The sequence below is a fragment of the Bombina bombina genome, chromosome 5 (genome assembly GCF_027579735.1).
Source record: "Bombina bombina isolate aBomBom1 chromosome 5, aBomBom1.pri, whole genome shotgun sequence".
Taxonomy (NCBI): domain Eukaryota; kingdom Metazoa; phylum Chordata; class Amphibia; order Anura; family Bombinatoridae; genus Bombina; species Bombina bombina.
The window spans coordinates 674,996,026-675,011,114 of NC_069503.1; the positions used below are offsets into that span (position 1 = coordinate 674,996,026).

At 37.9% G+C, this 15,089-nt stretch overlaps 1 protein-coding gene across 1 annotated transcript in view; it reads right to left on the reverse strand.

The window, feature by feature from the left end:
- Positions 1-391: 391 nt before the first annotated feature.
- Positions 392-15,089, reverse strand: part of PIGN (phosphatidylinositol glycan anchor biosynthesis class N) — a 1,169,967-nt gene continuing 1,155,269 nt past the window's right edge. The window contains exon 29 of the mRNA XM_053714623.1: positions 392-1,083. Within this exon, the coding sequence (XP_053570598.1) occupies positions 960-1,083 (124 nt within the window). The 3' untranslated portion in view covers positions 392-959. The remainder of the gene's footprint in view (positions 1,084-15,089) is intronic.

Genomic DNA, 15,089 nt, shown 5'->3' on the forward strand with positions numbered 1-15,089 from the left:
GTAAATCCTAGCGTTTTACAAACGCTAAGATTGAATTTTGAAACAAATACAGGGGACTTTCATTCATGAAGTATAAGATACTTCATGTAGAAAGCTCCTTTATTTGTTTTAACCGATCGCCGTTTTTAGCTGCTACAGCAGCCCACGGCTAAAAAAATTTTTTGCTAAGAGGTGACGTTTTCACCTCTTAGCCAATAGCCGTGCAGTAAATCCAGCTCCCATGAGCGTCAAGCCGGATTTACCACACGGCTATTGACTACGAGGTGAAAACGTCACCTCTTAACAAAAAATTTTTTTTAGCCGTGGGCTACAGTAACAGCTAAGAACGGCGATCGGTTAAATGTAGCTTTCTACATGAAGTATCTTATACTTCATGCATGAAAGTCCCCTTTATTTGTTTCAAAAGTCAATCCTAGCGTTTGTACAACTTTCACTTTAAAAATAACAAAGTAAATTTGATAGTACATGTAAATTAGAGGGTTTTTTTTAAATTGTATGCTCTATCTGAATCACAAAAGAAAATGTTTGTTTTTCATATCCCACAGTACCTGATATAGCAAAAAATAACATATAAGCGCCTAATAAAAAATATATATATACTCCCAAATATAATCTCCTAATCAGATTATGTTCTCATAACCTGATATAAAGCACCAATCTAAAGTTTACAGTCTTTCAAAAAGGAAAAAAGTTATTCAGCAATGTATACCCAATTCAGATACAGCTACTTTGTCTTTCATGCAAAATGTATGAGCTACACATATGCAATTTAAACCATTCAACCCCAGCACTCTGCCACTCTCATGTCAGAATAATTCCATAAATGCTGAATTTCTCCAATGAGCCTGGAAAAGGTGAGACCACAACTGCAATATTAAACACAAATTGTCATTGATTTGTTATATCTTTTGAGACAAAATTGTTCGTTTGTACACAGAGACGCAGATTTATCTTGACTTTCATGTTGCATGAGGCTTCTTTTTCCTCCAGACATCAATTTTCTTTGTAGTGAGAAACTGAGCCAATTCGCTCAGCAACATCAAGAAGATGCTCATATACATCACAATAACATAATGGCTGATGCTGCAAACAAGAAAGAAAGGGGCAGTTTATTAACAAAACAATATGACAGTTTGTCATTAGAAATGAGGACATTGTGCAAAATATTTGCTGTTTGCCACACCAATTGTTAAACCAAAAACAAATTAAAGACCAGCATGAAATGATAAATTAGATAATGTCATTTGTCCCTAAATTTTACATTTGACAACACTAAAAGTCAAAATTAAAGGGATATGAAACCCACATTTTTTCTTTCATGATTCAGATAGAGCAGGAAATTTTAAGCAACTTTCTAATTTACCCCCATTAACAATTTTTCTCCGTTCGCTTGGTATGCTTTGTTGAATGAGCAGCAATGCACTTCTGGTTGCTGACTGAACACATGGGTGAGCCAATGATAATCTGTATATATATGCATCCACCAATCATCAACTAGAACCTAGGTTCTTTGCTACTCCTAATCTTTCATAGATAAACCTTTCAGCAAAGGATAACAAGAGAAGAAAGCAAATTAAATAATAGAAGTAAATCGGAAAGTTGTTAAAAATTGTATTCTCTATCAGAATCATGAAAGAAACATTTTGGGTTTCATGACCCTTTACGTTTTCGTGGCTCAGACAGAGCAGGCAATTTTAAGATACCTTGCAATTTACTTCTATTATTAATTTTACTTCTCTTGGTATGTTTTGCTAAAAAGCATACCTAGGTAGCCTCAGGAGCAGCAATGCACCACTGAGAGTTAATATATTATGTTTATTTCGTTTTTTAAATTTGACTTGAACTTTACATCCCCAAGGCAAACACTGTTTGAAAGAGCAGGCAAATAACTTTATGGGGTCTCTAGGACTCTAGGACTTACTCTAGGACTTACGGGAGCTGAGATTGAGGGGGTTTAAACACTTAAACATAACCAGCTCTTTTAAAGGGACATGAAACTTTCTTTCATGATTCAGATAGCGCATACATTTGTAAACAACTTTCCAATTTACTTCATTATCTTGATATCCTTTATTGAAGGAGCAGCAATGCACTACTAGGAGCTAACAGAAAACATTGTTAACCCAATGGCAAAAGGCATATATGTGCAGTCACCAATTTGCAGCTAGCTCCCACCTAAGCCTACCTAGGTATGCTTTTCAACAAAGGATACCAAAAGAAACATTTTATAACATAAGTAAATTGGAAAGTTGTTTAAAATTGTATGCTCTATCTGATCTATGGAAGACAAAGTTTGGATTTTATGTCCCTTTACAGTTACGGTGCACTTCCTGGTTTCTGGGGCTTTGTGACTTCCCGGCGATGCAGGGCCACTTGGCTACCTTGTAGTTCCTGGTAAGCGCACAGGGGGCTGAGATTAGCCTTTAAAGCAGCCCCCCGGGATGATAAGGTGTCATCACGTGTATGGTTGCCAGCTGTTCTCCACAAAAATACTAGACAATCTGTTGGTAACAGTGGAAGGTGGGGTCACATAATGCCCCTGAAAAAGCCCACACTCTGGATCCCACCTTGTATATTTTTCACAAATGAGCATTCATTGTATTTCCAGTAACATTCAAATCAATAATTTTACTTCTTTGAATGCTAGTAATACATGAAAACAGTAGTGATTTGATCCCCTTGCCTGACCCTCACTTTATGTGCCCTATGTTTGCATTGTGGCATAAGAGACCCTTTACATGCTAACAGTCAAAGACTCTAAAAAAACATAATTTATGCTTACCTGATAAATTTATTTCTCTTGTAGTGTATCCAGTCCACGGATCATCCATTACTTATGGGATATTAACTCCTCCCCAACAGGAAGTGCAAGAGGATTCACCCAGCAGAGCTGCTATATAGCTCCTCCCCTAACTGCCATTACCAGTCATTCGACCGAAAACATGCAGAGAAAGGAAAACCATAGGGTACAGTGGTGACTGTAGTTTAATGGAAAAATTACCTGCCTTAAAGTGACAGGGCGGGCCGTGGACTGGATACACTACAAGAGAAATAAATTTATCAGGTAAGCATAAATTATGTTTTCTCTTGTTAAGTGTATCCAGTCCACGGATCATCCATTACTTATGGGATACCAATACCAAAGCTAAAGTACACGGATGACGGGAAGGACAGGCAGGCTCTTTATACGGAAGGAACCACTGCCTGAAGAACCTTTCTCCCAAAAACAGCCTCCGAAGAAGCAAAAGTGTCAAATTTGTAAAATTTGTAAAAAGTATGAAGAGAAGACCAAGTTGCAGCCTTGCAAATCTGTTCAACAGAAGCCTCATTCTTAAAGGCCCAAGTGGAAGCCACAGCTCTAGTAGAATGTGCTGTAATTCTTTCAGGAGGCTGCTGTCCAGCAGTCTCATAGGCTAACCGCATTATGCTACGAAGCCAAAAGGAGAGAGAGGTAGCCGAAGCTTTTTGACCTCTCCTCTGACCAGAATAAACGACAAACAGGGAAGACGTTTGTCGAAAATCCTTAGTTGCCTGTAAATAAAATTTCAGGGCACGGACTACATCTAGATTGTGTAGCAGACGTTCCTTTTTCGAAGAAGGATTAGGACACAAAGATGTAACCACAATCTCTTGATTGATATTCCTGTTAGTGACCACCTTAGGTAGGAACCCAGGTTTAGTACGCAGAACTACCTTGTCTGAATGAAAAATCAGATAAGGAGAATCACAATGTAAGGCAGATAACTCAGAGACTCTTCGAGCCGAGGAAATCGCCATTAAAAACAGAACTTTCCAAGATAACAACTTGATATCAATGGAATGAAGGGGTTCAAACGGAACCCCCTGTAAAACATTAAGAACTAAGTTCAAACTCCATGGTGGAGCAACAGTTTTAAACACAGGCTTGATCCTAGCTAAAGCCTGACAAAAAGCTTGAACGTCCGGAACTTCTGACAGACGTTTGTGTAAAAGAATGGACAGAGCTGAAATCTGTCCCTTTAAGGAACTAGCGGATAAACCCTTTTCTAAACCTTCTTGTAGAAAAGACAATATCCTCGGAATCCTAACCTTACTCCATGAGTAACTCTTGGATTCGCACCAATATAAGTATTTGCTCCATATCTTATGGTAAATCTTTCTGGTAACAGACTTCCTAGCCTGTATTAAGGTATCAATAACTGACTCAGAAAAACCACGTTTTGATAAAATCAAGCGTTCAATTTCCAAGCAGTCAGCTTCAGAGAAATTAGATTTTGATGTTTGAAGGGACCCTGGATCAGAAGGTCCTGTTTCAGAGGTAGCGACCAAGGTGGACAGGATGACATGTCCACTAGATCTGCATACCAAGTCCTGCGTGGCCATGCAGGCGCTATTAGAATCACTGATGCTCTCTCCTGTTTGATTCTGGCAATCAATCGAGGAAGCATCGGGAAGGGTGGAAACACATAAGCCATCCCGAAGGTCCAAGGTGCTGTCAAAGCATCTATCAGAACCGCTCCCGGATCCCTGGATCTGGACCCGTAACGAGGAAGCTTGGCGTTCTGTCGAGACGCCATGAGATCTATCTCTGGTTTGCCCCAACGTCGAAGTATTTGGGCAAAGACCTCCGGATGAAGTTCCCACTCCCCCGGATGAAAAGTCTGACAACTTAAGAAATCCGCCTCCCAGTTCTCCACTCCCGGGATGTGGATTGCTGACAGGTGGCAAGAGTGAGACTCTGCCCAGCGAATTATCTTTGATACTTCCATCATTGCTAGGGAGCTTCTTGTCCCTCCCTGATGGTTGATGTAAGCTACAGTCGTGATGTTGTCCGACTGAAACCTGATGAACCCCCGAGTTTTTAACTGGGGCCAAGCCAGAAGGGCATTGAGAACTTCTCTCAATTCCAGAATGTTTATTGGTAGGAGACTCTCCTCCTGATTCCATTGTCCCTGAGCCTTCAGAGAATTCCAGATAGCGCCCCAACCTAGTAGGCTGGCGTCTGTTGTTACAATTGTCCAGTCCGGCCTGCTGAATGGCATCCCCCTGGACAGATGTGGCCGAGAAAGCCACCATAGAAGAGAATTTCTGGTCTAGGTACGGAGCTACCGCAATTCCTCGCGGTCTTAGTACCGCCAGAAGAGCACACAGAACCTTTGTGAAGATTCTCGGAGCCGTAGCCAATCCGAATGGAAGAGCTACAAACTGGTAATGCCTGTCTAGAAAGGCAAACCTTAGATACCGGTAATGATCTTTGTGAATCGGTATGTGAAGGTAAGCATCCTTTAAATCCACTGTGGTCATGTACTGACCCTTTTGGATCATGGGTAAAATTGTCCGAATAGTTTCCATTTTGAACGATGGAACTCTTAGGAATTTGTTTAGGATCTTTAAATCCAAGATTGGCCTGAAAGTTCCCTCTTTTTTGGGAACCACAAACAGATTTGAGTAAAACCCTTGTCCTTGTTCCGACCGCGGAACCGGATGGATCACTCCCATTAATAAAAGATCTTGTACGAAGCGTAGAAACGCCTCTTTCTTTATTTGGTTTGTTGACAACCTTGACAGATGAAATCTCCCTCTTGGGGGAGAGAATTTGAAGTCTAGAAGGTATCCCTGAGATATGATCTCTAACGCCCAGGGATCCTGGACATCTCTTGCCCAAGCCTGGGCGAAGAGAGAAAGTCTGCCCCCCACTAGATCCGTTCCCGGATCGGGGGCCCTCGATTCATGCTGTCTTAGGGGCAGCAGCAGGTTTCCTGGCCTGCTTGCCCTTGTTCCAGGACTGGTTAGGTCTCCAGCCTTGTCTGTAGCGAGCAACAGCTCCTTCCTGTTTTGGTGCAGAGGAAGTTGATGCTGCTCCTGCTTTGAAATTACGAATGGAACGAAAATTAGACTGTCTAGCCTTAGGTTTGGCTCTGTCTTGAGGCAGGGCATGGCCTTTACCTCCTGTAATGTCAGCGATAATTTCTTTCAACCCGGGCCCGAATAAGGTCTGCCCTTTGAAAGGTATATTAAGCAATTTAGATTTAGAAGTAACGTCAGCTGACCAGGATTTTAGCCACAGTGCTCTGCGTGCCTGAATGGCGAATCCGGAATTCTTAGCCGTAAGTTTAGTTAAATGTACTACGGCATCTGAAATAAATGAGTTAGCTAACTTAAGGGCTTTAAGCTTGTGTGTAATCTCATCTAATGGAGCTGATTCAAGTGTCTCTTCCAGAGACTCAAACCAAAATGCTGCTGCAGCCGTGACAGGCGCAATGCATGCAAGAGGTTGCAATATAAAACCTTGTTGAACAAACATTTTCTTAAGGTAACCCTCTAACTTTTTATCCATTGGATCTGAAAAGGCACAGCTATCCTCCACCGGGATAGTGGTACGCTTAGCTAAAGTAGAAACTGCTCCCTCCACCTTAGGGACCGTTTGCCATAAGTCCCGTGTGGTGGCGTCTATTGGAAACATCTTTCTAAATATCGGAGGGGGTGAGAACGGCACACCGGGTCTATCCCACTCCTTAGTAACAATTTCAGTAAGTCTCTTAGGTATAGGAAAAACGTCAGTACTCGCCGGTACCGCAAAATATTTATCCAACCTACACATTTTCTCTGGTATTGCAACTGTGTTACAATCATTCAAAGCCGCTAACACCTCCCCTAGTAATACACGGAGGTTTTCCAGCTTAAATTTAAAATTTGAAATATCTGAATCCAGTTTGTTTGGATCAGAACCGTCACCCGCAGAATGAAGCTCTCCGTCCTCATGTTCTGCAAATTGTGACGCAGTGTCTGACATGGCCCTAATATTATCAGCGCACTCTGTTCTCACCCCAGAGTGATCACGCTTACCTCTTAGTTCTGGTAATTTAGCCAAAACTTCAGTCATAACAGTAGCCATATCCTGTAATGTGATTTGTAATGGCCGCCCAGATGTACTCGGCGCTACAATATCACGCACCTCCCGAGCGGGAGATGCAGGTACTGACACGTGAGGCGAGTTAGTCGGCATAACTCTCCCCTCGTTGTTTGGTGAAATATGTTCAATTTGTACAGATTGACTTTTATTTAAAGTAGCATCAATACAGTTAGTACATAAATTTCTATTGGGCTCCACTTTGGCTTTAGCACATATAGCACAGATATCTTCCTCTGAATCAGACATGTTTAACACACTAGCAAATAAACTAGCAAATTGGAAATACTTTTCAAGTAATTTACTATAATATGAAAACGTACTGTGCCTATAAGAAGCACAGAAAAAGTTATGACAGTTGAAAATTAATAAACTGAAAAGTTATAGCATCAAATCTTTGTAAAAAACACAATTTTAGCAAAGGATTGCTCCCATTAGCAAAGGATAAGTAACCCTGATAGCAGAAAAAAAAAAAAAAAAAAATACAGAAATAAACGTTTTTTTTTTTTTTTTTTATCACAGTCAACTACAATCTCACAGCTCTGCTGTGAGTGATTACCTCCCTCAAAACAAGTTTTGAAGACCCCTGAGTTCTGTAGAGATGAACCGGATCATGCAGGGAAGACAATAAACTTCTGACTGAATTTTTTGATGCGTAGCAAAAGCACCAAAAAAGGTCCCTCCCCCTCACACATAACAGTGAGAGAGATCAGTAAACTGTCATAAATTAAATAAAACGACTGCCAAGTGGAAAAAAATAGTGCCCAAAACATTTTTTCACCCAGTACCTCAGAAAATTAAACGATTTTACATGCCAGCAAAAAACGTTTAACATTAATAAATTGAGTGTTATTAAAAAGCCTGTTGCTAGTCCCTGCAAATTAGGATAAAGTTTTATGCATACAGTATAATTCCAGTGAAGTGCCATTCCCCAGAATACTGAAGTGTAAAATATACATACATGACAGCCTGATACCAGTTGCTGCTACTGCATTTAAGGCTGAGTTTACATTATATCGGTATGGCAGAATTTTCTCATCAATTCCATTGTCAGAAAATAATAAGCTGCTACATACCTCTTTGCAGATTAATCTGCCCGCTGTCCCCTGATCTGAAGTTTACCTCTCCTCAGATGGCCGAGAAACAGCAATATGATCTTAACTACTCCGGCTAAAATCATAGAAAAACTCAGGTAGATTCTTCTTCAAATTCTACCAGAGAAGGAATAACACACTCCGGTGCTATTATAAAATAACAAACTTTTGATTGAAGGTATGAAACTAAGTATAATCACCACAGTCCTCTCACACATCCTATCTATTCGTTGGGTGCAAGAGAATGACTGGTAATGGCAGTTAGGGGAGGAGCTATATAGCAGCTCTGCTGGGTGAATCCTCTTGCACTTCCTGTTGGGGAGGAGTTAATATCCCATAAGTAATGGATGATCCGTGGACTGGATACACTTAACAAGAGAAACTGGACATTTAAGTGTCTGGTATTTTTGTGAAGATTTTACTGGACAGCCTGCTACAATACTGGACTGTCCGGTTCAATACAAGGGTTAAAGGGACAGTAAACCTAAAAAATGATGTTATATAATTCTGCACATAGTGTAGAATTTTATAACATTATCTTAGTGCTAACTATTGCTGCAATATTTTATTATAATTTACAATTTTACAGAACGCCGCTCCTTGCTCTACTGAGCGGGTCTGTTTTTTTTCTAAGCGCATCTGGGCACGCTGTCTACTCACAGCCGGCCTAATCGCGCCATTAAACTCAATGTAGCTCGCTCCCGCTCTGGTCTGATAATAGCGCGATAATAGTAGTAAGTTAGAAAGTTGCTTAAAATTGCATGCTCTATCTGAATCATGAAAAAATATATTTAGGGCCAGATTAAAAGTGGAGCACTATATTAGCGCTCTACTTTGTAATACCAGCATTGCTAGGAAGCATTGTGCTCACGAGAGCGTGCTTTCATAGGCTCCTATCGAAGCCTCATTCTGATGCCGTCACAGACGGAATCAGAACCTTGTGCATCGATCGGCATCTTTTTTAAATATATATTGTGTATATATATATATATATACACACACATATTAACATGCCCACCAACTTTAAAGCCCCAAACTTCTTATTGCAGTTGTTTTTTTATTAAAAAAAAAAAAAAAGCTAGATTTTTTTTTTATAAAAAATTAAAATTAATGAGAGATCTAGGTCACGGTAGCAATAAACAGCCACTTGTAATGGCTGGTTAATTATTGCGCTCACGCAAATGGTTAAATTTGCCCGTTTGCGGGAGCGCAATAATTTAGCGCTCTATTCGTAATCTAGCCCAGATGATAAAGAAGTTAATGATGATCTCAGCTAACAAATCTTCTCAGTTAACAAATAATGCCTTTTGTGTTTATTTATTTACTTATTTTTAGATAGAAGCCATCTTTTAATTATTTACTTGTCTTTTGGTCCTGAGCAAATCCCAGAAGCAAGCGACACACATTGTGAGTTGTCAGTGCTACCTATAGGGCTGACAATCACATCTAATAGCGCTCATCACTGATGTGCAAAGCTCAGCACCCTGACAAAATAAATTTGAGATCCAAATCACAAGCAGTACTTAAGATTTAGCGAGATGTTAATCTATAAAGTAAAGTGACACATTTCCATCTCATCCACCAAATAGTATCCTTGTTTTGTAGTTTTTTTTAAAGCATCTATCAGGGTCCCTTCACTAACTTTAAGATAAAGTGCAAAAATGTTCTCTTCAGATCAGGGCAGCATGACATACTGTTATTTTTCAATAGTTTCCCTGACAACTCATCAGCCAGTACTGGCTGATGACAGATAATTATACTGACAGTGTCACACATGGACAGTGAAGAGGAAAAGTATGAATTCAGAACAACAGAGAGACTGCAGGGGAAGATACTCGCTAGTGTGTGAATTAACACTGTGGTTAAGTGCCAAGCTGCTCAACATATTGCATTCTGTAATGAGAAAGTGGCAATTGAGCCGAAAATCTTTACTAAAGGTGGCCAACAGAGCAGGCCCAAGGGGACCATGCTAGAGGAAGAAAATTAGAATTCAAAAGAAATTTAAACATTAAAGGGACAGTAAAATCATAATTAGACATTCATGATTTAGAGAGAGCATACAACTTTCAAATGTACTTCTAATATTGAATTAGCTTCCTTCTCTTGTTATCCTTTGCTATAAGGTTTATCTTGGTAAGCTCAGGAGCAGTAAAGAACCTAGGTCCTATCTGCTAATCGGTGGCTGCATATATATATACCTATTGGCATTGTTTCACCCATGTGTTCAGTTAGAAACCAGCAGTGCATTGCTGCTCCTTTAACAAATGATACCAAGAGAATGAAGCAAATTTGATAACAGAAGTAAACTGGAAATTGTATGTTCTGCCTAAATCATGAAAGACAATTTTTGGGTTTCATGTCCCTTTAAAAAAAGGAAAAGGTACATTCTTAAAAAACTATTATTTCTGTACTATGCTATACAAACATTAAAATAATTTTGCACATGTATAGTATACTGTACTCTGCAGCATAAAGTCACATATACTGAAAGCTCCTGTGCTCACTGGCATATCGATCTGCTTTTAGCATTAAAAACGATAATCTACCTTTAATAATTAAGGTTTTTGTTCGGCTCCGGTAACTGCTGTCACAAAATTTCTCTTTGGCTTCCTTGACTGGCAGTTGTTTTAGCCTATCAGAGCCTCACCATGCGCCCCATGTAAAGTATTGACAGCACGCTCCCATGCTTGTAACTCTGACTGCAAGAAGAACTGCGTATGCGCAACTCGCTACACTGTTTGCGCATCAGAAACAGTAAACAGTGATTTCTGTTGCGCAAACGGCGTAGCGAGTTGCGAAGTTCTTCTTGCAAATTTTTAAAACTGTATGTTATGTCTGAATCACAAAAGAAATAAAATGAGGGTTATATGAATTTAAATAAGATCTTGCTTTTACAGCGATGTTCCTCGGTAACCTCACAAAACGTATAAAACATTGTAATTAGGAAGCGACAAGCAGAATTACAAAAAGGATATAATAAAATAAGTAAATCAAGCAGTTGCTGTAGACCATGTAAAAGCAGTTTGTGGAATGCCCACTGACGAGGTACCCTGCACAGGTGATAGCGGCAGGAATATAAATTAGTGTGCATGTGGGTTAGTGTGCTTGAAAATGAATCACTGTAAGAGATAGGAGTTGCAGTATAGACCCTTGACGCATCATTTCTTTTTTTTCTTTTAAAGTCAAATAGAAAGGGAATTTAATTTTCTTGCAATGGTCATATACAAGTGTTCTCATGCAAACCGAGGACATTGCTGATGACACTGCTGCACATGCATACAGCCATTAAAAAACAATAGGAGGAAATCATATCAATCAAATAGCATTGTGTGTGTGCATGTATATATATTATTATTTTTTAATAATATTTTTTTTTTAAATAAAATTATCAGGAGTTAATATTTCACCCCGTCTGTAAGTCACAATCTTCTCTGCCTTTGTCTTTGGTTTGTTTTTGTGTAATCGAAAAATGCAAATAATAGTCTATATTAATTTAAAACAACATATATTACCTTTCTAATTACTGTAGTATCTTTCTGAGGGTACCATGTAAGTATTAGAAATGATATAAAACGACCATATGGTCACTTTATTTATTTTTCTGCACAAGATTGCTTACTATCTTTGCATTTACATTGAACTATTTTATCAGTGAGGAAAGTCTTGCAACCCCAGCACTCCTGTTTCTCATACCCTATTTTATAGTGCACTTTTCCTCTACAACCCAGTTCCCACTTTTTAAATAAATCCTTGCTTTTCTACCAACATGACTTAAGGTAACAGTGTTGATACTAGTTTTTCAGTGATGTGGGGGCGTACTACAGTAATGCATTTGATTTAAGCACAGTTCTGGCATTTGACCTTCATTTTCTTGTAGCAGACAATGTTATGTATAAAGAACAAACCCATTCTAGTTTCAATCTGTAGAATATGAAGGGTCAAATATGTTAAAAAACAACAATATTGATATTGCTGAAATGTTGAATCAGAGCACAAATAACAGGGTAATTATTTATATATATATATATATATATACATATACACGTCACACACACATACATACATATATACATTTATATATATATATATATATATATATATATATATATATATATATATATATACACAGTATATATATATATATATATATATATATATATACTGTATATATATATATAAATGTATATATGTATGTATGTGTGTGTGACGTGTATATGTATATATATATATATATATATATATATATATACACATACACAAACACATACACACCTATATATATATATATATATATACACACATACACACCTATATATATATATATATATATATATATACAGATACACAAACACATACACACCTATATATATATATATATATATATATATATATATATACACACATACACAAACACATACACACCTATATATATATATATATATATATATATACACATACACACCTATATATATATATATATATACACATACACAAACACATACACACCTATATATATATATATATATATATATATATATATATATATATATATATATATATATATATATATATATATATATATATATACAGGGAGTGCAGAATTATTAGGCAAGTTGTATTTTTGAGGATTAATTTTATTATTGAACAACAACCATGTTCTCAATGAACCCAAAAAACTCATTAATATCAAAGCTGAATAGTTTTGGAAGTAGTTTTTAGTTATAGCTATTTTAGGGGGATATCTGTGTGTGCAGGTGACTATTACTGTGCATAATTATTAGACAACTTAACAAAAAAAAAATATATACCCATTTCAATTATTTATTTTTACCAGTGAAACCAATATAACATCTCAACATTCACAAATATACATTTCTGACGTTCAAAAACAAAACAAAAAGAAATCAGTGACCAATATAGCCACCTTTCTTTGCAAGGACACTCAAAAGCCTGCCATCCATGGATTCTGTCAGTGTTTTGATCTGTTCACCATCAACATTGCGTGCAGCAGCAACCACAGCCTCCCAGACACTGTTCAGAGAGGTGTACTGTTTTCCCTCCTTGTAAATCTCACATTTTATTATGGACCACAGGTTCTCAATGGGGTTCAGATCAGGTGAACAAGGAGGCCATGTCATTAGATTTTTTTCTTTTATACCCTTTCTTGCCAGCCACGCTGTGGAGTACTTGGACGCGTGTGATGGAGCATTGTCCTGCATGAAAATCATGTTTGTCTTGAAGGATGCAGACTTCTTCCTGTACCACTGCTTGAAGAAGGTGTCTTCCAGAAACTGGCAGTAGGACTGGGAGTTGAGCTTGACTCCATACTCAACCCGAAAAGGCCCCACAAGCTCATCTTTGATGATACCAGCCCAAACCAGTACTCCACCTCCACCTTGCTGGCGTCTGAGTCGGACTGGAGCTCTCTGCCCTTTACCAATCCAGCCACGGGCCCATCCATCTGGCCCAACAAGACTCACTCTCATTTCATCAGTCCATAAAACCTTAGAAAAATCAGTCTTCAGATATTTCTTGGCCCAGTCTTGACGTTTCAGCTTATGTGTCTTGTTCAGTGGTGGTCGTCTTTCAGCCTTTCTTACCTTGGCCATGTCTCTGAGTATTGCACACCTTGTGCTTTTGGGCACTCCAGTGATGTTGCAGCTCTTAAATATGGCCAAACTGGTGGCAAGTGGCATCTTGGCAGCTGCACGCTTGACTTTTCTCAGTTCATGGGCAGTTATTTTGCGCCTTGGTTTTTCCACACGCTTCTTGCGACCCTGTGGACTATTTTGAATGAAACGCTTGATTGTTCGATGATCACGCTTCAGAAGCTTTGCAATTTTAAGAGTGCTGCATCCCTCTGCAAGATATCTCACTATTTTTGACTTTTCTGAGCCTGTCAAGTCCTTCTTTTGACCCATTTTGCCAAAGGAAAGGAAGTTGCCTAATAATTATGCACACCTGATATATATACACATACACAAACACATACACACCTATATATATATATATATATATATATATATATATATATATATATATATATATATACACATACACAAACACATACACACCTATATATATATATATATATATATATATATACATACACAAACACATACACACCTATATATATATACACATACACAAACACATACACACCTATATATATATATATATATATATATATATATATATATATATATACACACATACACAAACACATACACACCTATATATATATATATATATATATATATATATATATATATATATATATATATACACATACACAAACACATACACACCTATATATATATATATATATACACATACACAAACACATACACACCTATATATATATATATACACATACACAAACACATACACACCTATATATATATATATATATATATATATATATACACACATACACAAACACATACACACCTATATATATATATATATATATATATATATATATATATATATATATATATATACCGTATATATACACACACACATATCAGTTTTTTACATCCTTGTATCTACTGCATATTCATGGATAACAGTATTTTAAAAATAATTCTTTACTCATCATAGTGTTATGTGCAAGGCTGTATAGGTGACTCAGTTAAAGTTCTTCAAAAACACAAGTCTTCTGTTAAACTAATATTCAATTATAAAATACTCTAGAACACTGGTTTTCAAACCTGGCCTCAGGCCTCCCCAACAGGCTAGGTTTTCTGGATTACCTTGGATGAGAGCAGGAAAAAGTACCATGTTTACTAACCAGCTGATTATTTCACCTGTGCTCCAGTTCAGATATCTGGAGGAGGACAGGTTTGAAAACCAGGGGCCCAATCCGATATGCAGCGTCGCCCGCAACGCCAAATTTTGCGCGATATTGGTATTACATATACGGCGTAGCATACAAGTTACGCGCGTATATTTCACCCTTCGGCCGTATTTTTTTTAGCCATAGACTAACATAGAACAGACGCGCAATTGGGTATCCAATATACAGCGCAAGGACTTATGCGCGCAGAATTCAGAAAATCTACTCCATTCTCATCTCGCCACAAATTGCAGGCGCAGCAACCCTT